General features: G+C 50.4%; 1 protein-coding gene across 5 annotated transcripts; it reads left to right on the top strand.

Moving 5' to 3' along the window:
- Positions 1–15: 15 nt before the first annotated feature.
- LOC117875873 (suppressor of cytokine signaling 2-like) lies at positions 16–24902 on the top strand. 5 transcript variants are annotated; one of them, XM_034767415.1, is made up of 5 exons: positions 16–3824; positions 8753–8860; positions 18218–18240; positions 22800–23078; positions 24103–24902. In XM_034767415.1, the coding sequence occupies exons 4-5, from the start codon at positions 22928–22930 to the stop codon at positions 24582–24584; spliced, it is 633 nt and encodes a 210-aa protein (XP_034623306.1). In that variant the 5' UTR covers positions 16–3824; positions 8753–8860; positions 18218–18240; positions 22800–22927; the 3' UTR covers positions 24585–24902. The 5 variants fall into 5 exon arrangements, with proteins under 5 accessions (XP_034623306.1, XP_034623304.1, XP_034623305.1 ...); XM_034767413.1 differs by lacking the exon at positions 8753–8860; XM_034767416.1 differs by lacking the exons at positions 16–3824; positions 8753–8860 and adding an exon at positions 15116–15471.
- The last annotated feature ends 2540 nt before the right edge of the window (positions 24903–27442 follow it).

Genomic DNA, 27442 nt, shown 5'->3' with positions numbered 1-27442 from the left:
CCGAGCTGGAGTACCGGCGTCGACGGCGAGCACTTCCGGGATCGATTTATTGTGTCTAGACAAGACATGATAAATCGATCCCAGAAGATCGATTGCTTACCGCCGGACCTGGAGGTAAGTGTAGACCTACTAGTTTTTCCCCTGATCAGGCAAACACTTGAACAAACTGTAAACCAAACTTCACCTGAGAGAGATCGCGCCAAAGCTCTTGGAATTCCCATTTATCACAATGTCATCTTTTAAATCATACAAGGTATGGGGTGGTGTTTAGTCATTAAAGCTTGGGTCTGGATTGCCAAGCAGTCTGGGTTCTATTCCCAACTGCGCCACTGACACTCTCTAAGTTGACTTTGGGCAAGTCACTCAACCGCTCTCTGCCTAAGTTTCCCCTTTTGCAAAAAATACAAGGATATTTGCTCACCTTTAGTGAAGTGCTTTGAGATTGCTATAAAAGTGCAAAGTCGGGTATGTTTTAATACATGCTGGACAGAGCTTAAACAGAAGAGCTTTTAGTGTCCTTAATTATTAAAGAACATGATCGTATCTTATCTCTTGCACTAACATACACGTCTCATTAGTTCCTTCTTTTAAAGCAGCAATTCTAAATGCATTGTTATATCTGCAACGACCATCTCTTGCTGAGAAGGAAGTGGATGATCTGTTGTTTTGCAAGTGCTATGTTTGTTTCACTTTTCCTTGAGTGGAAGTCATGGCTGGTGTTTAAAAACAATACTGTGGCAGGTGACTGAGGAGAAATGATTGCTTGGGATCTTTTGGTCTCTCTGGCCCCATCTACACCATGAAACTGACCTATTGCTGAAAGCAGCTGGTGGTCCTGAACTGGTGCTGAAAACAGCATAGGTAGGCTAATGTATAGAAGGTTAAACTGTTTCCATTGCCATTACAGAAAGCGTGATTGGCCTCTTTCCCCTAATCTCAGTCAGACTGTCTGTAACTGTGCTGAAAAGCACAATAGCAGGTAAATATTTCCAGCACAGATTTAGTGAGATCCCCAAATCCTAATACAAATAGGGCTTAAGGAAGTCGTTATTTTCATGAGATGGATCTCTTTAGGTTTACTCTCCATATGGGGGATGTGAGCCTCAGTGATTGCTGTCATCAGTAACTTTAAAATCCTAAAGCAAATGTTCATATCCAGCACATACTTTGAAAGAGATGGAAATGCTCTTTTCTGCAGAGCTCCTTTGTTTGGATTAGAAGAGGAAGTAAATGTTGCATTTCAGGACCTGGAGAGCTATTTTAAAACTAAAGTGCTGAGCAAGTTGCAGCCCCTTGCACACAACTTGTGTCAATTAAAGAGAGGAAGTTGGAACAGATGAGTGGCAATAGCATGACAGAGAAAGGACAATCTAGTCCTTTAGTTCATGTGTACTGTCTTCTGTCATCTGATGTCTGCTCTACAAAGAAAACCCCACAGCACAGAGTCTGAGCACGTGTCCGTTAGCTTGGGCTGTGGGGCTAAAAATAGCAATGTCCATGTGCTAGGTTAGGGTCGAGCCTGGGCTGTGAGATCCTTCCCGCTCACTGCGCATCAGAGCCCGAGCTCCTGCCTGAGCTGGAATTTTGCAGTTTTTAGCCCCGCAGCCTGAGTCAATCGACCCGGGCTCTGAGACTTGGTGCCACGGGGCTGTTGTTGCAGTGCAGAGACGCCTTTAGAATGACTTTCGCACTGCAGTAAACTTTGGGGCAGGCTGTGTTTAAAAAACACTTCTGCATATAGCTATTTACATTAACAACTTTCTGCAATTCTCTTGCAGATCATGAGTTATTTTCCCCTCACAACTCAGCTGGCCCCTCCTGCTAACTAGACAGCATCATCTAGTGGTTACAACAGAGGATTTGGGATTCAGGAGACCTTGCTTCTACTCTGTTTGCCAAGGACTCCCTTTGACTTGACACAACTCATTTCACCTCCCTGTGCCCCCATTTGCCCCCTGTAAAATGGGTTTAAAAACTCATCCCCCTTTGTAGAGAGCTTTCAGATCCTCTGATGGAAGGTGGTATATAAAGGTACGCTGATGTTGTAGCTATAGTGTCATTATACCTTTACCTGCTCAAGGAAGAGGAGTAGATGGGCTGGGAGGGAACACTTTAACTAGATGAAGTGCATTTGTTAGCATGTTTTTTCACTTGTGTGAAAAGACCTTTTTGTGACTTTAGCTGGAACGAGAGCTTTGGAGCTGTACTTTGGACATGATGGTATTTACTAAGCTTCCTGTGTGTCATAGTATATACTGTATTAGCTTTTGTAAAAAGCCAAAAATCTACAGGCGCTCCACCTTGCATTCTCTGCCTGGTCTTGTCACGAAAACACATCAGCAAAATCTTAAAATCTGTACCCCAGCACAGAGTACAGAATCCCAGATCTGATCAAAATTCTCTCTGAATAGGTATAAAAAAACAGCAACAAGGGATCCTTTATAGTAAAACAGCAAAATTTGACTTCAGTAAGTCTGATGAGCACAACTTGCTATCATTCCTTACCTAATCTCGATACCTCACGACCAAACTGGGTCACTATAACTCTACAAATATTAGTTACATTTATTCACTTGTGTTTCTGTGTTTCTTTCTGGGAGCTGCACGTAGTAGACACATTAAGTCACTTGGAATGTACTGGGAGGGCAGGATACAAGAACAGTAATGGTTTGTGTGATTGGTAATGCCCGATACCCACGCTGTAAGCCCCCAAGTTTTCCTGCTAATGCTAGAAATGGATGTTCTTGACTGGAAAAATCGATGTTGGCTGTTGTGTTACTGCTGACGAGTAATTCAGTTTTCAAATGGAATTGTCAGATTAGTTTAATCAGTTTTCCCTCCTCCAAGCAAGCCAGATTGTCAGAACTGAAACTAAGGCTGGTATTTTCAAAGGAGCTGAAGGGAGTTAAGTACCCAGTTCAGTGAATTTCAATGGGATTTGGGCATCTAACTCCCTTAAGCTTTTTTTCCTCCACACGATGTGCTCCTAACCCATTACTTTGTGTGTTTCTTTGATCTTTTTGTAAACTTGACACTTCTTTCTGTAATCTTCTCTGAAATCAAAATGGTTCTTAAAAATAAGAGGATTGTGAGGACACTTCCGAAATCTAGTATTTCAGCAGAGGTCCCTGTTTTATTCATCCCTTGGTTTGGATTCTCTCATTTGTGACTTTTCTTGTTTTGTTCAAGGTATAGTTTGTTGAATGGAAAACAGGTTTTTCTTCGAGGGCCAGATCTTAGTTTAAGCCAGTGAATAATTCAGACACACACCTTTTTGTTCTTGTTCTCTCCAGGCTGGACAGGTTTAGTAGATAGCTGGATAATTTTGAACTTTCATCCTTCACTGTTTCCAGAGACAAGGCATGGAGGAGTTTGCTCTAGGTTCATCTGTGGTACCATTACTAAATTCACTTTTTAAAGAAATCCATGTACGGGTTGAGCCAGATCCTGAACTGACGTAAAGCAGCACCGCTTCGCTGAAGTCCAGGGAAGTCGATTGGCTTCCATCAGTTGATGATCTGGCCCCTTACATCTGAGAATGCCGTTCCTTTCTCTTTTTAAAAGATGTCTCTCAATTTGAATGGTGTGTGAGGGGGAGAGCACCACTGTCTTTTAAAAACTGGTGAACGCAAGTTTTGATGAGAGTGTAGGTTGTAATCTAGTGCCAACCAATAAATGCACCAGTATTTCACACAAACTGTGCTTACTGTGGTGTTTCTTCTTCCTAACGTTGTTCCCAGACACTGTGAACTTTAAACACCGTATGGAAGGATGAAAAAGAAAAACATGCTTGAAGGAGCAAGTTGCCTCTGTGAATCTGCCAGGTAAGTCGACAGTCAGGAGAAGGATGCTAAATTTAAGGGGCACTGCTATCTTGAAGGCCTTCATCTTGACTAAGGACTTGTCTACGTGGAGAAGCTATTCCAGAATAAGGTAGGGTGTGAATTTAAAGCATGATAGCTATTGGAGAATGGCTCCCATGTAGACACACTTTTTCCAGTAGGAGTGCTTTTTTATGATGTAGTTTCATCAAACTTTGGAAGTGGATTATGCTAAACTGGAAAAAGGCACTTTTATAATGGAAGATGAGTGTCTACATGGGAAGCTATTCTGCAAAAGCTGTTCCAGTCAACTTCCCCATGTAGACAAGCCCTAACTAAAGCCCTTTTCTGAATGGTATATCCCAAAATTGAAGTGTCCCTCTGCTCCTTTGCTTGTGTTTAGGATCATTTGGGTGCACCCAAGAGCAACACCACCACATGTCCAGTTCCACCCTCCCTTTTCTCTCTCTGCAGATGCTTGCGCTCTTGCTTCTTTGGTTTCAGATTTGCTGGTGGTGGTTTGTGTTTGTATTGTAATAGCACCTAGCCCCGTCCTGGACCAGGACCTCACCACTAAGCATGCTGCAAAACATCCTTTTGCAAATGTTTTGGTGTGTGGGAAGAGCATGGAAACGAGCTCTTTCTAGAGTAGCACGAGGGGCCCCCAAACATCAGCGAAATAGTGAAGTAGCTTGCTAATAAATCCATAAAGTAAACACTTGAAAGCTGTTTCGTCCTTTTGTTCTGCTGCAGTGATTTTTGTCAAGTAACGAAATGGCCAAAGGAGAAGTGCAATAGTTCAAGTGGACGGCGATCCCTCTTTAGTGTGACAAATCATACGCTTGTAAGCTCCATTTTAAAAAGCAAAATGTGTCACTGGTACATTGTAACGCCCGTAAGACTCTACACTTGCACCTTTTCCACTACCTGGAACTGCCCCCTAAGCATCAGCGAATCGGGCTGAGATAAAGGAGCAGTGAAGAGATCTCCAGTCGTTGTTTGACTTCACCTACGGCAGAACTGCAGTCTTCTCTCATTGTGCATGTGGCAGTTTAATAATGAAAAGCAACCCTACAGTGTGGCGGGCAGCGAAGAATACCTTAAGCAGTCCAAACTGCTGGGGAAATTTAGCTGCACAGAATGCATTACTCAAATTGGAACTGATTTAGAACCGTGGGACCAAACTCCCCACCCCATGTTATTTTTCAAAAATGCCACAATCTATAATAGAAACAAGGGAGGTGAGGTAATATCTTCTTTGGGACCAACTTCAATCTAGAATAATCTCTAATCAGAAGTGGTTAAAACCTCAATTTTATTTAGGTCTCATCTGAAATATAGGAACTCCACATAATCACGCCGTGCCATTGGGTCCCTATTGACCCAGAAGGAAGAGTGCCATCTACTGAATTATTAGTACAAATCTTTGCACTCCACTGCGCTATCGCTGGAGATTCTCTCTATGCTGACTATACCTGAGCCTGCTTAACTTACAAGATCACACAGCCTGAGATTACCTAGCTTCGTGCCCCCCTGGAAAGAAATAAATCACCTTTTCCAGAAAAGAAGTTGCTCGCTGATCCAAATCCCAAGTGCCATCTTCCTCTAAAATAGAAAGCTGGCTCAGATACTCTAGATAGAGGTATCAGTGTCACCAGTAGTTTTCCTTCCCTCACACTAATGCAGTGTTTGGGTGTGTGGCTAATCCTCTGCCTTCTCTAACCAGTGATGTTAAAGCTTCTTATCCACACACTTCACCAAAGCTGAGAGTTAACAGAACTTAAAGCTCACGCTGATGGTTTAGAGATGATTTCAAAGCAATCTTTCAGGGGGGAAAAGGGAACCCTGTCTGAATAATGTAAATCGGGTGACAAAACAGCCTTAAGTGGGGGTTAGACATGTTACAGCAGAGAGATCTATTTCACTGACTTGTGCCAAGTAATGTATGTGGCTGGATAAAAATAACCATTGCACCACTTGTAGTAGTACTTCATGTCTGGCAAAGTTGGTTACCTTTATCCTGTGCTATTACATTAATTAATGGTTTCAGTCTTTGTGCCATTTGGTGCTGCTGCAACCAGCAAGAGGATGGCAAAACGCTTTATGGAGATGGTCATTTAGATCCTGAAAGGAAAGAGAGCAAACATGAAAGGCAAGGCTTGAAGGAGAATTGGCTTCGAGACAAGAGCACGAGTGTCAATGTGACTGCATGCCCCATGTGTAACTGTATCCCTCTAATGCTAGGCATGGGAAGAAGGGAGGAGTATGGTAGCCGCCTCTGGGGTGGCCCTGCTTTCCTAGAGTTCAGGCATTACATTTAATGTCAGGTTCCCTGTCTCGGAGTGTAGCTATACCCGGGGAGCTGATAGAAGAAAAATCCCGCTGTGCCTGCTTGCCTAATAGCCCAACCACTAACAGCATGATGGCACATCAGTAACCAGGCTGTAATTTAACATTGCACTTACATATTGGCTTTTAGCAGAGGATCTCTGCAAGCACTTGTCACAGTTTCAGGGTAAGTGCACCTGTATCTGCCCTCAGGTCTTAAGCCATTATATGTCTCTGGGCAGGGACCCTTATCCTACTCCCTTCAGCCTGAGGGCTTTAAAGCTGCCAAGCTCCCTGCCTTGTGCTGTGATATCCCTAGCAAACCAGGCTGCCTAAAGACCAGCACAGGTGGTTGCTTTTTCTCCAGGGGCTATGCACAGTATAGTTACCACCTGGTTCCTTCTAAGCAAGCACATTTATTCTTAAGGTAAAATAATTACAGAGAAAACATCAAAACAATAGATTTAAACACACACTCAACATACCAGGAGTCACCCCTTAGTCTTAATGCCCTGGTAGGCTAAAGTCTTTGCAAACCTTCCACAAGGATTGGGGGGGGGGTCACCCGTGAACAGAAGGCCCTGTCTGTTTGCTGGATCAGAAGCAAGGCCCTGAACCAGTTTAAACCCAGCCTTTTTCTATCCAAAGCTCTTTCTTTTGTCTATCTGTCTCTGGAAAAGCCAGTTTGAACCAGTATATGGAAGCCCCCTCAGGGGGTGGTGCCTCTCTGGAGGGGTTTACAAGCTGACTGAGTCCCCTTAATCACCTTCCACTGGTCTTAGTTCCTGGCCGAGCTGTGGTATCTCTGCCCCTGGTGCTACATGCAGTCCTGGGCCCACCGTGATACGGAAACCATTCGTAGATGGCCATATGGCCCCCAAAGATATTGCATGGGGTTGCAGTATCTGTCACCATGCTTTCCAAATATCAACTATCAGTAAGCCCAGGATTATTCACGCTTGTGTGTAGCACTTATAGTGTGTGTGTGATATATAATGAAGCTTGATCAACGCTTTGTTTAAAGATGGACTCTTCTAAGCACTCTCAAATCTGCCTGTTAACTCAGGTGGTCTTGACATTTCCTGTGCCTCAATGAGGTGCTAGATAGTGGTCCAAAATTTGGATCATTCAAGCCAGGTCGTCTCTAGATCTAGCCCCCCTACATCTTACAAAATCTAAAATTCTTCTAATATTCTTTGCCCACACCTGGGGCTCAAACGATGGTTCGGATCCTCCCCAAGCTCTTGAGTTGTTTGGGATTTGTCTCAGCCAGCGCATGGCACTGGTTGTCGCTTGGAGAGAGAGAAATTATACGGGATAAATTATTTAAAGTTAGGTTAGGAAAGTAGCTAGCGTCAAACGGAATGAAAGATGCATGTGCAGTGAGCCTTGAGCTCTGTTGAAACAAGGGGTCGCAGGCGGTCCATTCTCACAGCAGCTTGTTGGCTCAAGAGGCAGGCTGTGGCTATTGAGCTGATCTCTGCAGTGTAAGTTCAAACCCTTTCCTTGGCAGGAATTTGAGTATCATCTGTAGGCTTGTTGCACTATCCACTTTTGTCAAGGGGGTTTTAGACTTTTGGGAAATGTGCCCCAAGTAGTACAACTACTGTAGAAGGGGCTCTGTTTTTTTTGTGGAGGGGACGCGCTATGCCTCCTATGTGAACTGGGATCTTGTGTCCTTATTGATGAATTAGTGACTGACTTCACACTAATTAATGTCTTAGGCTGCTGTGGGCCACAGCACCAGGAATGTTATCAGTATCATTAGAATAAGAGACTCTAGATGCCCATGAGAAACGATGTCAATTTATCATGTCCCTTTATTTAACGCACCCACTAAGTGTACAAACAATCCTGCAAACACAGATACAGTATCAGATAGTGCAAAGTATTGAGTGCTGACTGGCACCACGCACAACGGCTGGTGGTAGATCCTGGGGTGACCATCCGTATCTTCCTCCACCTCATCACTACCACCACCTGTAGTCTCAAAATTCCTGAGTATCTAGGCTCTTGTATGACCCTACTTCCCTGTAATATTTCAGCACCTGAATGGCCTAGAAGTTGGTTATCTGAGGGCTCTGCTACAGGTGACACTCAGGAAAGTTCAGACAAATCAGGTAAAGGAGTGAAGTTAAAGTGCTCTCATTCAGAGGTAAAGTGGCCACAGTTTGCTGTAGCTAAGCCCACTAGCTGGTAACTAAGGCCACTTTACTCCTGATCAAGAGTTCAGTTAACTTACACACAAGAACTTCACAGCTTTAGCTGATTTGTCCTAACTTTCCAGCGTGTCCCCCTGTAGACAAACCCTGAGACAGCCTCTCATAACATACGAACATCTACACTGGGTCAGACCAATAGTCCATGTCACCCAGTATCTGGCCAATGCCAGATGTGTCAAAGGGAATGAACAGAATGGAGCAATTTCAAGTGATCCATCCCCAGTTGTCCGGTCCCAGCTTCTGGCAGTCGGAGGTTTAGGGACACCCAAGTATGGGGTTGTGTCCTTGACCACCTTAGCTAATAGCCATTGATAGACCTGCCATCTGGGAACTTACCTGATTCTTTTTTTTTTTTATTCTTCTCCCCCTCCCTTTGTGCAGCTGGCTGGGAGTGAGTGGCCAGAGGCAGGGCTTTCTTGGGGGAGGCCCATCCTCCTGCATTGTGGAAGTTGCACACTGTGATGGGGTGTTCAAACCCATGTCAACCAGGTGAGGGCTAATGAACTGCTCTGGGCTGAAACAGCCTTGCCCCCACCATCACCTAAGTCCGGTGAGGAGGGAGGGTGTGAAAGGGAGAAGCCCAGCTCAGATGCTGGCAGACCTGGGGACCTGGGAGGAGAGCAGATTTCAGCTCCGGGCGAGGGCTTTGTGGAAGTCAGGACCTGCTCCAGCAACTACTGCTGGTCTGGGCTCCCTTGAAGGGAAAAGGAGGGCCTAGTGCTGAACCATTACTTTGGGGCTATTGCTAGAGACTCACCTGGGGGAGCTCCAGTCTGCCTGAGGTGCTCTGCCATGTTCTTGGATCCATTTGCACTAGTAGCCCCCAAAAGGGGGTATACCCAGAGACTAAGTTGGAGGAAGGGCTGAGTCTCCCACCACCTCACTTGGGCTGCTGACTTCCTAGATATTGAAAACCAAAGTCTAGGCGAGGCTAGAGCTGTGTCATGCCCCTAGGGGGTGCCCTAGGAGACTGACCCTGTAACACTTCCCTTTGTGGGTCATTAAGGTCAGGGTCTAGCATGTTTCAGGGCATATGCAAACCCTGTTTGTTTCCTGGGAATTGACTACCCTCTCCGACACCGTGGCAGCTATTCACTCCCACAAGCTGCAGCCGTGGGTTTGATGAATGAGGGCGCTGATGAAGGTAAGTGATTTTTGTATGGGAAAGGCCAACTCCCAAGAGGGGCTGAGTGCCTGCAGATCTCAGTTGTTAGCTACCTGTGGGGTTCGGTTCAGTGTGATTGGCTGCAGAGTGCTAAATGGCCCTTCACCGGTAGATGAGAACGACTGTTCTGGCGGTCAGAGATCTGTTTTTGTTCCCAAGTGCTGGGGCAGCGGAAGAGCAAACCTTCCTATGCAGAATTGCATGTATTCGTCGCAAGTATACAGCAACACTGGGTTGGCAATGCCTAGGCCCCTGTTACCACAAGTTCAAATCCCAGTAGGGCTATCTCAGCCTTTCATCATTCTCTGAGCGATAAACTGAGTTGGAGGGAGTTGACACCTGTGGGAATGAGCCCTTAAATTATAAGGGCTTGTGCTGATATTCAGGCTTCTGTGAGCACTTTAAGAGTAAGTAGTTTCAGCCCTCAGCATCAACCTATTGTACAGGGCTCGGTGCTGCCCTCCACCCCAGAGCTGGCCACCATGCTGCATGTGGGGCTTGCAAAGTGACTTGGGATCTTTCTACTTTCATGCCAGGCAAAGGGGAGTTATTTCTATTACTTTTTGAGAACATGCTAGAGCCTAAGGCAGAGGGTTCTGCAGTGAGGTAGTAAAAACAGCAAAGCCCTTTCTATGGCATTGCTTGTACCAGTGGTGAAATACAGATCCTAATTTTCCTAGGTCAGACAACACCCAGCCTGAAACTTATTTCAACCACGGTTCCAAGCTACCCTGAAGGCTGCTCCTATATAATAACAGATTCCCAGAAAAGCTCAAAGGCCTCTTTCATGGCGGGATAATAAGCCAGAATGACCCAGTTTCTTTTAGGCAGCAGCAAGACCCCTCTTCACCTCCAGAGGGCGCCCACTCTGCATGTTTCGCTCTCTCCAAGGAAATTTCCTAGAAATTCTTGGTTTATTTTTAACTGCGCTATGGAAGGGGAGGGGGAACTACCCACCACCTCCCTATTCTGTTCTCCCCAGCATTTCTCATGCAGGAAGCAGAGACCAGCGAAGTGCATGATGAAAGGTTACATCGTGCAAATATTCCATCTCTATAGCTTTCAGCTAATGCCTTAGACAGGCTGGGGTGGATTTAGCCTGGGATTTTCCAAGCTGCAAATGGCGTGAACTGCCAAACTTCCAGTGACTTTCAGGGGGATGTGTGCATCTGGCTCCTTTGCCTTATAGCCCACGGGGGCAGGGTCCTCCCTATGCCAAATAGTCTGCAAGTGGAAAATTGCAACACACCCACCTCGGCCCTTCTTGTGACTGTTCTTCTGATTTGAACACGTTAGGTTGTTAGTGAGGAGCAAATTGCAAAACAAGGGACTTAAACAGGATGCATTGCTACAAAACCTTTCAACCTCTAATGCACATTAGCCAAGCGGCACAGTTCCATCAACCCCTCTCTTTTTTTCCCCTAAGAGTGGATAGGAATGTGGGACACACACAAGTTACACCCAAAATTCTCTAGAGGGGCCGGTAATTTTGGGTCACCATTTCTGGGTGCACAATGGTAGAGATGTAGGGTTGGATCTTTTTTTGGAGATGCTGAGTGCCCATAACCCCACCTGTCTTCAGTTTTAAGTACCTCAGAACAGGGACCGAGTCTTCCTATGTCTCTCCAGCACAACGCGACCCTGGTCCTGAGTGGAGACCCTGAGTGCTCTGTGATACAAATAATGGCGACCAAGTGTGTGAAATCCGTGCTGTACCTCAGCAGGGTGGCTTTGATCTTTCTGAGCAGCGGAGTCAGTGCTGTGGGTGGAGAACTTGCCTGAGGACAACTGCATCATCCTCTCCTAGGCAGCTGCCTTCAAATCCAGGTCACCTCTGAGGTAACCAATGGATGGGGCAGAGATGGGCTATGAAATTGTGACTTACAGAAAATGAATAGGGACAGTAGAAAGAGCCTGGGGATGGGAGTCAGCTTTATAGCTTTAGGCAGGAAAGTGGTCTAGTGGTTAGAGCCTGGGCTTCAGAGTCAGGACTCTGGGGTTCTCTTCCTGGTTGTGCCAATGACTTGCCAACTAACTGTAGGCAAGTTGCTTTTATTCCTCTGTGCCTCAGTTTTCCCCAGTCTGGCAAATGGGACTTAGCACTCGGGCTCACCAGGGTGTTGTGTTTAGTTAAATGAATGTGTGTAACGTGCTGTGAGATCCTCCGATGCAAGGGGCTAGAGAAGGCCAAAGCATCTCGGCAAAGGCCATGGCTCCTCTGGCAGGGCTGATGGGGAAGGCAGACTGTAGGAAGAAGCAAGGCAAAGGGCTTAGCATTGGTGCAGAACTTGTGTTCAGCTCCAGGCATGGCTAACCTCACAGTCAGGGCCGGCGCTTCCATTTAGGCGACCTAGGTGGTCGCCTAGGGTGCCAGGATTTGGGGGGGGCGGCAATTCTGCGGCGGGGGGGCCTTCCGCGCTCTGGGTCTTCGGCGGCAATTCTGTAGCGGGTCCTTCCCTTGCTCCGGGGCTCGCCGCCGAAGTGCCCCGAATACCGGGAGCGCGGAAGGACCCCCTCCCCCGCCGCAGAATTGCCAACGACGACCAGGGGCGTGGAAGGACCCCCGCCTAGGGCGCCATAAACCCTGGCGCTGCTCCTGCTCAGTGTTACATGATTCGCTTTCCCCGGGCTCGAAGCTGATTTCCTCTCCCCCCCACCCCCTTTTTTGCTGGATTTTGTGCCCTATTAACTCTTCATTCACTGGGATGAAACAAATGAAATGGGGAGAGAGGGAGGAGGTGTGTGCAGAGTCTCTGCTTTAGAGAATGAACTAAAGACGGCTTTCAGATGCCCTTAAAAATAGGCCTTGCTCCAGGGATACACAGATTGCTGCAGCAGGAGGTTCTGGCTGGCTTTTGGCTCTAACCAGCACTGGGACACTCTAGCTTACGCTGAGTTCTCTACCCATCCATCCAGGTTCTTATTCTGGGGTGAAGTTCAACCTTACGAGTCTGGGCCCAGGCCTGCAGTTGCAGGAACTTTGGGTTTGCCCAGATCCCAGGCACAAGTGTGGCTGCCTTAGGGTTTGCTGGACAGGTCTAGCAGCAAACCAAATGCTGGGAATAGCTAGGTATGCGAGCATGGGGTGGGCGGGGAAGGAGTGAGATCATCTCTGCTGTAGCCCATTGGCTGGGGAGTCGGGGTGGGGGAGGGGACGACGAGGTAAAGCCCATGGGAGGTTTTCCCACAAAATGTCCTGCAAAGATACCCAGGCAGCCGGATCCCTGGGGAGGCTGCACTGACCTATTTCTACCGGGTCCAGGCTCATCAGTGTGATGTTAGCTGGAAACTTGCTCACAACTGGGTTTGGTCGTGGAAGGGGAGACAGAAGTGATATCAAATTCAGGGCTGAGCTAGCGGTGTAAGAAAGCTGGATGTGTCCTCTGTCTTTTATTACACTATAAGTATAGGAAAGGTGGGGCTCTTTCTGCAATACAGCGTGTGGCTGGGAGGCCCATGCCATGCAGCCCCATTAAAGGGATAAAGCTAATGGAAACTATTCATGCATGATATTCCCAGTGGAGCTGGAGCTGCAGGGCTCAGAGTAGGGGTGAGAGTGGGGTTATATATGATCCAGCACCTCTCTTATAGGGCATCCCAGCTTCTTTCTCCCTCTGGAAGGGGGCTGTATGTGCCATGCCCTCACCTTGCCTCAGGGACAAATCTGGTCTGTTTCTATTCATGCCACTGCCCTCAACTTCAATAGGCCCTGCCGTCAGATGACAAAGTAAAGCGAGAGAGCACCCATGATGGGAGGGATGGGAGCTTCCCCAAGACCTGGGTGTGCAGCCCGCTGACTGGGGCAGGACATGCGCTGAAATCAATCAGTTTCACTGGTGGGGCAAGGGATCAAAACATTTCTAAAGCTAAATGTCCCATGTTATCAATAGGGTGACCAGATAGCAAGTGTGAAAAATTGGGACCTGTTTATTTTCAGGGGGAGGGGGAAGGAGTATAGTTGCCTGTATAAGATAAAGTCCCCTAATATCAGGATATCTGGTCACCCTAGTGATCAAGCATCTGCCCAGGACAGGACTTTGCCAGGACAATGGGCCCAGGGCAGAGGTGGGCAAACTATGGCCGCGGGCCACATCCAGCCTGTGGGACTGTCCTGCCCGGCCCTTGAGCTCCCGGGCAGGGAGGCTAGCCCCCAGCCACTTCCCTGCTGTCCCCCCTCTCCCGCAGCCAGGGCCAGTGCTACCATTTAGGCAAACTAGGTGGTTGTCTAGGGTGCCAAGATTCGGGGGTGCCAAAAAGCGGTACCCCCATTTTTTATAGCATTCCTAGGCTCGGCTGCGGCATGGTTTCTGCTCCACTTCTCCCGCCTCCCAGGCTTGCAGCGCCAATCAGCTGTTTGGCGCTGCAAGCCTGGGAGGGGAGGAGAATTAGAGCAGGGGCGGCGTGCTTGGGGAGGAGGTGGAGCAGAGGTGAGCTGGGGGCGGGAGCTGCCATGGGTGGGGGGGGTGCCTCAGGGCTGGGAGGCAGGGAGCTGCCGCGGGGCTCGGGTGGGACCCTTGCACCGGCCCTGCCTGCAGTCTGAGCTCACTGTGTTGCCAGCACTCTGGCCCACCACTCCTGCTGGACAGCGCGGCGGCATGGCTAGCTTCGGCCAGGCGGCGGGGCTGCGAGCTCCTGCTGCTCTGAGTGGCATGGTAAGGGGGTGGGAAGCGAGTGGGTTGGATAAGGGTCAGGGGATACCGGGGGGGCAGTAAGGGGACAAGGGGTGGTTGGATGGGGTGGAGGTTTGGGGGGGCGGTCAGGAGATGGGGAGTGGGGGGGTTTGGATAGGCATGGGAGTCGTAGGGGGGGGCCTGGCCGGGGGCGGGGGGATGGGTAGGGGGCTGGGGTGGCCGGGGGGGGGGGGGGGGGGGGGGGGGGGGGGGGGGTGGGATGTGTCGGGGTCCTGAGGGATGGGAAGGGGTGGGGCGGGGGCCAGGCTGTTTGGGAAGGAACAGCCTTCCCTACCTGGCCCTCCAAACAGTTTTGTAACCCTGATGTGGGCCAAAAAGTTTGTGCACTCCGGTCTAGGGGGTGGCATTATTAATTTCTGATCTCCGAGCAGGATCTGCCACTTGTCCCAAAATCCTGCTCGTGTAACCTCCCCTCTCCCCAGGCCTCTGTGGGGTTTGAACCCCTTGGCCTTTAGCATTGACCTGAGGCAGGAACTCCATCAGTTGGCAGCAGCAGGAGGCTGTTATCCACTAGCGGACCAGCCTCTAAAGGGGCAGAACGCCGTTAGCTCCCGGGCAGTGCCCGCCCTCCCGTCTCTGCTCAGCGGGTGGGGCCCTGGGGTGCCTTGGGGAAGGCGGGGGGTGGCTCCAGCCCAGTTCATTGCTCCGGGCAGGGAGCCACAGCGATCTGGCTGCCTATCGGCTGATCCTGGTCGCTCCCCCAGGGACCATACACGTGTCTTGTGGTGTGTGTGGTCCCCCCCGCTCCCCTAAGACACTGCCTGGATCCCCCTCCCCTCCCGGGCGCCCCCGCCCCCCTACAGCGCGCAGGGGTGTGGCTGCACGAAACTCCTCCCCCAGCTCCCCGGGGAGGAGCCCCCTCCGCTGCCAGGCACTGTCCGGAGCTGGCGGGGCGGGGCCTGGAGTCCCACCCCCAGGGAGGAGGCTGCAGCGAGCCCCCCCGTGCGGTGCCACTTGCCTGGATACCTGCACGGTGCTTGGGGCGGGGGGCGCCAGCCAGCGGCCCCTGGTGCATTTAGCACGGGGGGCGTTGCCTGCAGATTCCTTTCCCCAGCTGAGCAAGCAGGGGAGGGACCCCCCCTTTGTCTCCCCCAGCAGCCGGTGAGCCCCCCCCCCCCCCCCCAGCCCTGCAGCGAAGCTCCCCGGGCTGCTCGGCTGGGACTGTCACACCTGGGCGAGCTGAGCTCCCGGCCGGAGAGCGCCTCCTGCGCTCACTCATCCCCGGCCCGGCGACCTTGAGACAGGTACCGACCGCTCCTGCAGGCGAGCGCCCAGCCCGAGTCCGTGCCCTGCCAGCGCCACGGGCGGGGAGGCGATGCTCAGGTGTGTGCCCGGGCTGCACCTGGGGAGGGGGACTGTGACGGGTGGTGGTTTGGATAAAGGACACGGGGAGGGGGGGTGTCTTGCAGGGAGGTCCCCCCCCACCGCAAGGTGGCTCGTGCCTCCCTTGGGATGATTTTTGCACAAAGGCTGTTGGGGTGGGGGTGTGTTGTGGGGGGGGGGGCGTTGTGTCTGTGATCAGCAAACAAAGAGCAGCAGCTGGGCATGCCGCGATCCGTCCCCCCACCCCCTTTTTTGCAACGCTTCTTCTTTTGTTCGGTGAGCAGAGTCCCCCCAGCTCCAGGGTCTTTAATGCTGCCCGGTCCTTTCTTTCCCAGAGAAATGGGGGGGGGTGAATTATTGATCACTTATTACCAAACTCTCCTTCCCCTTCGCCCCCCCTCCCGCCAGCCAGTTATCTGCCTCTTCCCCTAAAACAACAGCACCGTGTGTGGGGAGGAGGGGGAGAGGGGGTTGGCGAGATCAGAGGGGGGGTGTCACCAGCAGAGAGAGAGATTCTTTCCGAGGCTGCTGACCCTGCCTGACAGCGGCGCATAGCCAAGTCTGCAGCAATGATTCCAGTTAAGCACAGCCCTGGGGGGTGGGTGGGGGGTGGGCAGTGGGTTCTGTGGCCAGAGGGGCTGGAACTAGGGCTGCAGCTGCATCTCCTGGCTTGAAGTGGTTTCCATCATATGCAGGGTTTACAGTTTGGTTCAATGGCTCTCAGTCCCCTTTCCCCCCCCCCCCCCTACAAATGGTTCCAACTTCCAGCACACCCGTCTGTGGGTGCTCGGCAAACTAAAGGGACTAGGGAGCCTTTGTAAGTCAATCCTCCTCAATACCAAGCTGTTTCTGCCGAGGTGCAGAGGGGTGCATGCCCCTCTCTTTGTCTCTGGGCATTTGAGGTGGCACGAGCCCAAACCTGGCTTAAAGCATTAGCCTGTTGGACAACAGAGAGGCGGCCCTGGGAGAGGTGGAATGGGGGAGGGAGGTGTTGGTTCCTTGGCTTTCTGCTGAGTCCTGGCTTGCTGGCTGGTCGGTGTAAGTTCTCTTCCCCTAGGAAGAGCCCAGAAGATGGGGTCTGGGTCATGATTCCAGTGTGGGTTGGTTGCCTGCAGGTTCTCCCCTCCCCTTGCAAGTTCTTTTCTCCAGAGTGACAGAAGAAACCCACCGAGGTGCAGTGCAGCCTGAGCTGTTTTTAATAACCCTGGGCTGGGTCTCTAGTGCTGCCTACTGCTAGAGAGGAAAGTGGGACACGTCTGACTGCAGACTTCCCCAGCCTAGCTGCCAAGGCGGGGCCGCAGCCTCATGGTTTGATTGACAGGCATCTTGCTCTCACCCTCTCCCATGCTCCTTGGCTGACTTTCATGCTGCACAGACCATTGGTGCATCAGGACGGGGAAGCCCATATTTGATGCTTCACACTAAGGCAAATGATGCGCGTAACCAGTTGTCCCAGGCGGTATATTCATAAGTGGAGTTCTTGACCTCCCCCAAGCAATCAGCTTATGCCCTGTGCCATGAGCGTCCATCACCTTTATGCTAGTGGGAATAGTCACACGTGTCTTCATAAAACTGCCTATCAGAAAGGCTTAGGTTTGGGGAACCATGGACAGATGGTAACAGGGAACCTGTGAACAGAAGGGGCAGCAGGCTTAGAGCTGGGGGGAGAGCTTTAAACCATAGGATAGGGAGATGGTTCGCAGGCAGAAATGACCAGAAGCTCCTTAAAACAGATTATAATAAAGGAGGGAGATAAATATTTGGAGGAAATGTAGCAAGCCTGCTCCCAATGGTTTAATCAAAAGAGCAACCTAGAGGAGTCTCCTTTCTAAAACCTCTTGTTTCTGGTCGTGGGCCGTTGCCCATTCTGTGCCCACATGGCTAGGCTGTCCTGTGAGGCAGGGCGTGGAGTCACAGGGATATATTCAGACTTGGTGCCAGCCCATGAAACTCTGCTGAAGTCAATCATGCTTTCACCCCCTTATGAACTGGGCCCCGCAGCCTCTTCTCCACTGGGAAACGAGGTGGTGTCAGGACACATGTTGAGTAACATGATTGTAAATGTGTGAAGGAGGACGTGTTGTCCTGGTTCACCGGGGCCCGCTGACTCTGTCAAGCAGGACACTCCTTTGGCCTGTGCTGAGTGCTAAGCTGTGTGTGACCTCATGAGGGCTATCCCATGTTATTTCCAGTGTAGACCAAACGCCCAAATGCAGCGACTTCTCTGCCATGCGGGTGATGGAAATGGGTGGATGTGATTTCAAATAAATAAATAAAAAAGCCTAGAAGACATTGCAGCTGGAGGCGTCTTCCACCTGCAGGGAGTTCATTTCCTTGAGCCGGGCTAACGAAAGAGATCATATCCACTTGAAAATGCAGGGAGAGGGGAGGGATTTGGCTGGGGACATGGCTTGGTAGCTCTCTGTTAATGTTTGATGATGATTGTCAAGTATGTTGCAATATATGTCCTGGCAGTTTTTCAGCGCTCCTTTAGGATGCAGGGATGTCAGTGTCAGGAAGCGGCAACCTCTGTTATTGTTTTATTGTCCTGGGGAGATTACTTTCCAGCTGGAGAGGGAGGAATCTGACTTTCCAAGGCATCCTCCTTCCTTCCTTCTATTATTTCTTTCTTTTTCCCCAAGATGACTTTTTTTTTTTTTTTTACAGCCTTTGGAGATGATCCAGAGAAGGTGAGTTTTCAGTATTTACATTCCATTCCTCAAGCTCCAGCATGTGGGATGGGCTGCCCTCCTCTAAGCAGAAGTTATTTTCCACTCCAGCCAGTAAAGGCTGCAGAATAATAGGGTATTTGTTGCCTTGCATCCTGATTGCCTTATGTATTTGAAAAGAATGTAACTGAGACTCTGGGCCCCCACGGACTTCACACCTGTTGCTATGCCCACTGTGACCCAAGTTCATGGGAACAGCAAGGACAGACCTCAGATCCTTGTGCTCAGAGACACAGAACCCTGCTACCTGAGCTGCAGGAGAATCTCCACTGGCTGTTAACACTATAGAGTCTATGACTTGCAACTGAATAGTTAGAAGGCAGTGGTGTACCCTCTGCCAATTCTATTTAGCATTGTCTCATTTTATTTTTAAAGTGCTCTTGTGGCTGCATAAACCATTAAACTACAGTCAGGAACTGAAAGGCTGGTGTTTTAAGGAGTAGCTTAAGCTAAAAATGGACCCTGCATAAGAGAGACCAAAGATGCGGGTAGGGATCAGAACTAGAGTGCGGCAGGACCCATGTCAGTTTGAAGGTCAGATATCATACTGGGGCTAGAAACCAGCGATGAACTCAAGGCATGGAGTTTAGATCTGGGCTGTCCCAAATTTGGATGGTGTTTGGATAGGGCCCATTAGAGAGAGATGCTCAAGCCAATGGATCCAGCACTCATTGGGGAGAGGGTTCTGGATGCAGCAGTCAGTGGGGAGAGGGTTCTGGATCCAGCACTCAGTGTTCCGATTATTTTTCCAGCTAAGGTGGGTTTTACAGACAATAAGGAGTGAGGTAAATGACAAGCCATGGAGGGTGAAATGTTTTACCAGCAGGGTCAAAGTGCAGTGGGGGGTTATTTTAGCAGAGTATTTTGTACAAAGCTCGGACAATTCCTCTTTGTCAATTACAGGCATCACTGTTCCACCCTTTACCCAGAGCCTGGAACTAAGGTGCTCTAAAATGCCCACCAGAGAGGGAACATGCTGCTAGATAAAAGCCTTCTAACCTTGTTATCTAATGTTCTGCCTGGGGGTGGGGGGTGGTAGAAACCTCATGGCCACGGTGTCCTTGAATCTTCTCTTCCTTCCAGCTTACTGACGATCTCTGAGAGACCTTGGGCAAATCAGTGACCCTCCCTTTGCCTCAGTTTCCCCATCTGAAATACTTCAGGGACGTTGTGTAGATTAAAGAATGGATGTTAGTACAGCTCCTTGAAGATAGTGCATGTGTGGGGGAGAAACGTTAGAGCTGTGCTACATTTTTACTCATGCGATCCATGTAGGTGTTAGCTCTCTGAAGAGACCCTCACATTCAGATGGTGGAAATAATCCTGATCAGAATAGAGGTTGAAGTTTTCAGTCCTGGGTACAGAAAGCAAAGCTCTTTAACTCATCATTAGGCTCCTAAATAGAAACAATTGCTATTTGGATTCTAATAGCACCTAAGGGCCCCGCTGTGCAGGGTGCTGTACAAACATAGTAAGAGACAGTTCCTGCTCCAGAGAGCTTCATGTCTGAATAGGCAAAGCACTGTGGGAGAGGGGAAGTGTACTGGGTGGCAGAGGTGCCAAGCCCCTGCAGCTCCTGTTGACTTCAATGGAATTTTGGGGTGCTCAGCAAATCAGGCCGAGTGGGGCTAGGTGAATTTAGGGAGCTAATTTTCGACACCCTAGGTTTGAAAACTTCAGTCCAATCTCACAAACCCACCATGGTGAAGGGGGTCGGAATTGGCCTTTGATCTTGGCATGGGGAAGTCGGGGACTCTGCCTGAGTTGAGCCTCCGCTCTGCACCCCCCTGATTTCTCCCCCAGTGTCAGATCTCTGGCACGTTTGTCTCTTTTACCAAGCGTCAGTTCATTCCTCAGACAGCAAATCCCTCTCCATATAGATCAATATAAATCCACCCTCATTAGGATTCCAGAGCAGCCCTCTCCTGGCAGCCATCTGCCCCTGAAATGCTCTTGCCTGGACAAACGAGCTCGCTTGACCCCTGCCTGTCCCTGGCTTAGATGGGAATTAGTTCAGTTGGCCTGTGGGGAGCTCTGGCAGGCAGAGGGGAAGCGAAGGCTTTAATCATAGGGTGACCAGATGTCCCGATTTTATAGAGACTATCCTGATATTTGGGGCATTTGCTTCTATAGATGTCTATGACTCCCAACTCCCTTTCCTGATTTTTCACCCTTGCTATCCGGTCACCCTACTTTAAGCACCTTGGCCAGGGTGGCAACCAGCGTCCCAGAGACCTGCTCTCGTTAGAGGGTTATCCAAGGTGAGAGCTTCTGTCAGATGAGTTGAATGCAGCAGTTGGATGGAGGCTGGAGCCAAGGTGCAGGGGGAGGTGGATTTAATTAGCCAAACACTGTGTTTGTTTTATGCTCCAGCCCTCGGGGGACCGGCTGCACTGTGTGACCTATGTGTGGTGGAGTCGCTGCAGCAGCTCGAGGTGGGGAGAGAGTCCAGGGGGGTTGCAGGCAGGTACCTGCTGCAGGTGGCTCTGGTGCCGGACTGCACAAATCCACCATCATCGTTTGTTTTGTTCGCCTTCTCTTGTATGCAGGTCCTTTCCCTGCACCCGTGTCCCCTTGCACCGTATCCTTACTCCTTGTCTTGCTTCCCAGTTTGCTCTGGGGGGGATTTTCATAGGCACAGCTGGGAGTTAGGCACCAAATTCCCGTTGGGGTCTGTCATGAGGGGAAGGGGATTGTCTGTTAAGGGAGATGAGCTTAGCCCCTTGTGACTAATTATCTGCCTCCCTGGTGATGGGTCAGGGGCTGGGGATCAGGTGAGAGCCTGCAGATCATCTGGAAAGGGGCCAGGCGGCAGGACCTGGTTTGTCTGTCTAATAACTTATATGGGATTGTTTTAGTTTGGAAAAATAAACTCCTCCCTGAAGGCAGGGACTGAGATTCTGCCGCTGGTGGGAGCATTCTTCTCTGTCCTGGCCGATGAGTGCGCCCCACCAGCTGGCATGCTCTGAACTGCCCTTTGGGCCTTCTGAAAACATCTCCCCTTGAGAGCCCGTGAGCTGAGTGGGGTGGGCTCAGTCCCACTCCTACCAAGCTTTGGGTGCTGTCACCTCCACCAGGAGAAGGCTGTTGCAGGGGCACTTCTAGGGCTTAAATTCAGGGCCCCGAAAGGTCGTCAGGTTTGAAACACTAAGACTCATCAGTTCGCGTACCGGCGGGGCTGATGGAGCGTTTCGCATGTGCAGAGCAGATAAACTCCGGAATTAGCTGTCTCTTTAAACCAAGCTCCTCTCCGTTCGGCTTGGTGCTAGGCATCATGGTGCCATCTCTCAGCGTCTGGTGTTTGCCCAAGTGGCCTTGGCTGGTATTTGAGATATTGTGGCCTAGTGGTTAGAGCAGGGACTGAGCGGCAGGACTCTTGAGTACTAATCTCAACTTCAACGGTCACTTGCTGCATGACCTTGGGCAACTCGCTTAATCTGTCCGGAAAAGGGGTGGGGAGGTGGTATGATACCTTGCTCCCCTGACAACTAGATGGGATAGAACCTGGGGCTTCCCTCTCATTCTAGGGTCCCCTCATCAGGGCTTCGCTCCTCCCGGGCTCAAGGGATCTCAAAACATGCTTAACAAAGCAAGGGTGTGAACCAGCATGGCCGTTGCTTAACCCACTGCAGCCTTGAGCACCAAAAGTTAGAGTCGGCTATTGATTCATATTAATGGCATGGGTTGCCGCACCTCCTGGCCCCCAGGGAAATCTGGTTTGGTACCCGATACCTCAGTGAGGGTGGCAGGATCTGGTCTATCCCTTCATCACCTTTGATTTAAACAGGGCAAATAACATGGTGACGGAGGGCTTGGTGGATTTCATCCTGTCCATCCCATTCTTAAGCTCATCTTGTCTATCTGAAATGTTAGGAGACAGACATAAGAACCTGTCAGGTTCCATCAGCCTAGGATATGGTTTCCAGGGCTCTGTCCACTCCCGGACGTTTCTCCCACTTCCCCTGCAGAGATGGTTCCATGTTACGAACTCTTCCCAATATAACTCAGAAGCAGCTTCTGTAGTTCCTCACACGTATAGAATTGGACAGAAATAAACGTTCATTGTTTTTTGGGTTGGTTATTTTTTTTTTTGGTTTACTTTTTTTTCCCCCTAAGTCCTGAAATTTCATAGAAACTTCAAAATCCCGCCCTGCGTTCTAGAACTGGTCAAATTTACAGATTTAATCCAAATTTTGTTTGGGTAGAATATTGAAATTTTGACCCCAAAAGCCCTTGGTTGAAAGTTGGATCATTTTGACCAGCTGTACCCCATTCTCTTATGAAGCTGCAGCAGCCACCGTGTCTGCTCTTGTCCCTTCCTGTTGTCTTTTGCTCTTCATCACTGTTGTTGGATTTGGTGCCTTCAGTGTAGCAGTCTTGTAAGGAACGCCCTGCGGCAGTTGGCAGTATCAGTAGTGATAGTCTCTGGTGAAGCTAAGCTCCTGGGTGAATGGCTTTGTACAGGTTGGACCTCCTAGCACTGGTTTTTCCTTTCTTTACTTTTCTGCGTTACCTTTTAGGTGTTGAGAAGCCAAATGAGATGCCCCCAGTGATGCCGGCAGCACTCCCTTCCCTGAGCGACCTCCCCTTGATCGCACCTTGAGATGTCCTCCCTGAGCCCCCCTGGCCAACGGAACAACGCTGGACCATGAAGTCCCCCAGTGCTGTGATCTGCAGGGAGAAGCTGGCTCTGAATGTTTACCCTTATGGCTCTGAACAGGATGGCTGGGAAGAGGCCAGGGATGAGGACGTGAACTCAGCCCAGATCAACTGCACCATAAACCACCTGGAGCAAGCTGGTAAGGGAGAATGGATGTTGATCCAAGAAGCTGAAACCTATTATTGTAGACACTAGACATGGGCAAAGTTGTTAGATCCTCTAGCCTCACCCCTCTCCAGCCCAAGCTGTTCCCTAGAGACTATTCTCCAGGGCTCTGTCCAGGCCAAGTCTTAGATATCCCTAGAAACAGCTTCCCTTGGTTCTGGTCATTTGCTTTCCAGCCAACCAGATCTCAGGGTCAGGAGACAAGCCAAAAGCAGCTAGTGATTTTTGGGCGTCCGGCTTGAGACCCCTTAAATGTGTCTGATTTCCAGAGGGCAAGTGCTCAGCGCTTCTCTAGGGCTTCTGATGCAACCTCAGTCATGCTCTGAGAACTGCACACACACAACTTGTCAGGAGCCTCAGCAGACAGATCACTGACTGGCTGGGTCACGGAGACCTGAATTCCCTTCTCCTCCTTCGAAGCTTTCCTCTGGGTCAGAAAACACGCGCCGGGCAGCATGGCCTCACCCTGGGTTAAACAGGGGCCATCAGTCTCCAGGGATGTCAATCTGGCAACTCATTACTCTCATTAAATCCCGACGCGTCAGTTTGCACCAGCAGGGATAGACCCCTAAAGCTGCCTTTGCTGCTGGAGAAATCTGCACCAGGGGACAGGGAAATGGGCCTCTGTTATTTGAATCTTGCGATGGCCCCCGCCCTAGGGGTCAGGGCCCCACTGCACTCAGAGCCCTGAAGAGCTCTCAGACAATAGACAACAGGTGGAGAAAGCAAACAGCTGGGGGGAACATGGGGAAGCAATGAGGCGATATTGGTCAGCATGGAAACATGGGTCACAGCACACCAGCTGCCTACCCATTGGCCTTCTACCTCTGCCCCTTCTATTCCCTTGTCCCCCAGCTCCCCTGGAAATCTCTTGCATGGGACAGCCATCCTGCTCCTTCCACCTTGGCTCTTCCCCTCTCTGTGTCCCCCAGGGCCAGCTTTGTTGGGTGAAGCGGTAGGGCTGACCTGCGTGTGACGGTGCTTTCTCTCTTGGGCAGGTTGGTACTGGGGTCCCCTCACAGCAGCAGAGGCCAGACGCGTTCTCTGCCCTGCCCTGGAAGGCTCCTTCCTGATGCGTGACAGTTCCAGCCCAGACAACCTGCTCACCCTGTCGGTCAAAACCTCTGTCGGGCCCACCCACATCCGGATCTGCTACAGCGCCGGCCGCTTCGGCTTCGACTCGTCCGTCCTGGCCAAGCCCAAGCTCCAGAGCTTCAAGGACGCCATGGCCTTGGTCCAGTTCTACTCCCTGGCCTCGCTGAAGCAAGCCAAACGGCTGCGGCCGTCGGAGCAGGAGACCACGTCCGTGTCCAAGGATCCGGCCATCCACCTGAAACTGATCAAGCCCCTGTATGTCTCTGTGCCGGCTTTGCAGCACCTGTGCAGGCTAACTATCAACAGGAGCACTCGGCAGGTCTCGGCCCTGCCCTTGCCTGTGAGGCTCAAGGACTACCTGCTGAAGTACCCATACGTGCTCTGAGTCTCCCCCCCCACCTTACTCACCTTTCCATCCTACCGTGGCAAAACATGGTGCTCTCCCTGCAACCCACGCTGATCCAGCACCAGCACTGATGGCCTCCAAAGGGTCCCTGGCGTTGCTCAGCTGGAGTGCTGCCGTACGTGGCCTCGGGGTCAGGTACAAGTGTGAGGAACTGAGCGAAAGGCAGGGATCTCCGGAGCTCAGATCGAAGCAGGCCGGGGGCAGAAAGCGTGTTTTTTTTTTTGTTTTTTTTTTTCAGGCTCTGTCTGGCTCTGTCGTCCCTAGCTAGGGCCGCTAATAAAAATTCATTGTACTATTGCTTGTTCTCCCCTTGCTACATCTTTGCACTGACTTCTGCTTGCTTCACTGAATATCCCTTGGACAGGGCTTCCGTTCTTGCTGTTAGGGGGAGAGTGTGGGTTAGTTTTTGTAGGGTTTGATGCTGTTTCTTTAATATAACCAAGTCCTGATGCACATCTGGGGCTGGGATTTTTTTTTTTCGAGAAGCAACTGATGATTTTTTAGGGCCCAACTTGAGACACCATAAAGGGGCCGGATATAGGGTGGGTGCTCGGTGCTGCCTGGAAATCAGGCCCCTTTTAAGGGGTCTCCAGCTGTGCACCCAGAATCACTGGTCACTATGGGAAAATCTTGACCTGGGTTTCCCGAGGGCGGGACTAGATCTCCAGGCATCTCTATGGTGGAAGCAGCTCGGGCTAAAACACACTGAAGCTCACCCTATGATGCTCTTTACACCCCAGCAATTGCTCCACTGGGAGTTTAAAAAGCTCACCTAGGAAAAGGATTGTTTGGCTGGCTTCTCTGGAGATGTCCGAGTGAAACAGGCAGACTCCTTTCTCTAGCAGCATGTGGTTCTTTGTTCCAGTGTTTTGCTAGTTGCATGAGGCCCAAGTAAAACCAAGCTCAACTGCTGCAGCTAACACAGGCTCCCCTTCCCAGAAGCAGTTCTTGGTTGGTCCACAGCGCACAGCCAGATTTATACTGGTGCATCCGGAGAAAACCTTCCCCACTCCCATAAGGCCTTGGCTGTTCCTACCACAAGGAGGATGGTGGGTGGCTTCTCCCACACATGGTGCAATGTCCTTGGGAGGTAGGAGGACTGGCTCACCCCAGTTCCACAGACCCTGTCAGCCCCTTCTCCACAAGTCCTGCATTACAACCCTGACAGTTTTGTAGCCCTGCTTAGAAACATGATTGAGCTGTGATTCCTATTCATGTGGGAGTGGCGGGGGGTGGGGTGGGGTGGGTTGTGTGAAGGGGTGGGGGTGTATTACTCATGTTGTGTGTGGAATCTACCATGTTCCCAAGGCAGGATGAAATTCACCCCTGTGCAGAGGGCCAGCACAAAGACTAAGTGCTCATGTACCCTGCACAGGGCTGAACTTCCTGGTCAGTAACCTCTAGGCCCAGATGTGTGGGCATAATTACTGCATTTGGGATAAGAGTCCATGCGTTTTTGCAGCTGGGTCATTCTATTAAAAAAAAAAAATTGGGAGCAGTAGCTTAGATGGTCCCTACCTCAAACTCTGCTGCTTTCCTCAACTGGGGCTCGGAACAAGTGCCTGTAAAACAACTGACATTCTCCTGTTTCCTTTTAAACAAACAAACGGTGCTAACGTGGATTCACAACCTCGTGAGACATGTGTGTGTGTGTGCGTCCAAGCCTAGCATGCGTGGGGTTTTAATCACAACCTCATGGGGCTTGTGTGTGTGTGTGTGTGTGTGTGTGTCCAAGCCTAGCATGCGTGGGGTTTTAATCACAACCTCATGGGGCTTGTGTGTGTGTGTGTGTCCAAGCCTAGCATGCGTGGGGTTTTAATCACAACCTCGTGGGGCTTGTGTGTGTGTGTGTGTGTGTGTGTGTCCAAGCCTAGCATGTGTGGGGTTTTAATCACAACCTCATGGGGCTTGTGTGTGTGTGTGTGTGTGTGTGTGTGTGTGTCCAAATCTAGCATGCATGGGGTTTTAATCACAACCTCATGGGGCTTTTGTGTGTGTGTGTGTCCAAGCCTAGCATGCATGGCGTTTTAATAGCCTTTCCCCTTGCAAACCCTGAGCCTCTGCAGGAGGGTTAGAGCCTCTCACCGGCTTTTCTAGGAAAGTGTGATAACAGGCACATCTGCTCATCGTTCTGCCAGCGAGAGAGGGGGAGAGCAAATATGTTAGCCCAGCGCAGTTCTTGGAAGCTGATGTGTTTCGGCTGAATCTGTGCAGGGAGGATGAGCCGCCCTTTGGAATTGCCTGCCGTGGGTTGCTGCATGTCAGGAGCAGCCTGGTGCCTGGTTTATTGTTTCCTCTTTCGGAGCTCACGATTCTGGATTTGCTTCCTGTGGAGCTGCTGAAAGACTTGAATGAGGGGCTGCCCGTGGCCATCATGCTCTCCCTCTCTGAGGGAGGCAGATTGGTTTATTCCTCATCTTATGTCGGCACCCCAGCAGTGCTAAATTCTTCAGGGCAGGGGATGGTTGTTTTGTGGTTTGTACAGCACCAAGCACAATCAGGCTCTGGTTGGGGGGAGGGATAGCTCAGTGGTTTGAGCATTGGCCTGCTAAATCCAGGGTTGTGAGTTCAATCCTTGAGGGGGCCATTTAAGGATCTGTGGCATAAAATCTGTCTGAGGATTGGTTCCCCCTTTGAGCAGGGGGTTGGACTAGATGACCTCCTGAGGTCCCTTCCAACCCTGATATTCTATGATTCTATTATGACTGGAACTTCTGGGTGCAAACATGGCATAAATAATAATGGTACTTAGGAGGAAACCCTGTCCCTCAAGCCTGTGCACTTAGTACCATGGGGAAAGGCAGAGAGCTGGGTTCTGTTCCCAGTTCTGCCACAGA

The sequence above is a fragment of the Trachemys scripta genome, chromosome 4 (genome assembly GCF_013100865.1).
Source record: "Trachemys scripta elegans isolate TJP31775 chromosome 4, CAS_Tse_1.0, whole genome shotgun sequence".
Classification (NCBI taxonomy): Eukaryota; Metazoa; Chordata; order Testudines; family Emydidae; genus Trachemys; species Trachemys scripta.
Note: the sequence above shows the minus strand (reverse complement) of the source record. Positions and strands in the feature narration are given on the sequence as shown.

Coding starts and splice junctions, on each gene's coding strand:
- LOC117875873 (XM_034767413.1), top strand. CDS start 22,928: ATGAAGTCCCCCAGTGCTGTGATCTGCAGGGAGAAGCTGGCTCTGAAT. Junction 23,079..24,102: donor AAACCACCTGGAGCAAGCTG/GTAAGGGAGAAT, acceptor TCTCTTGGGCAG/GTTGGTACTGGGGTCCCCTC.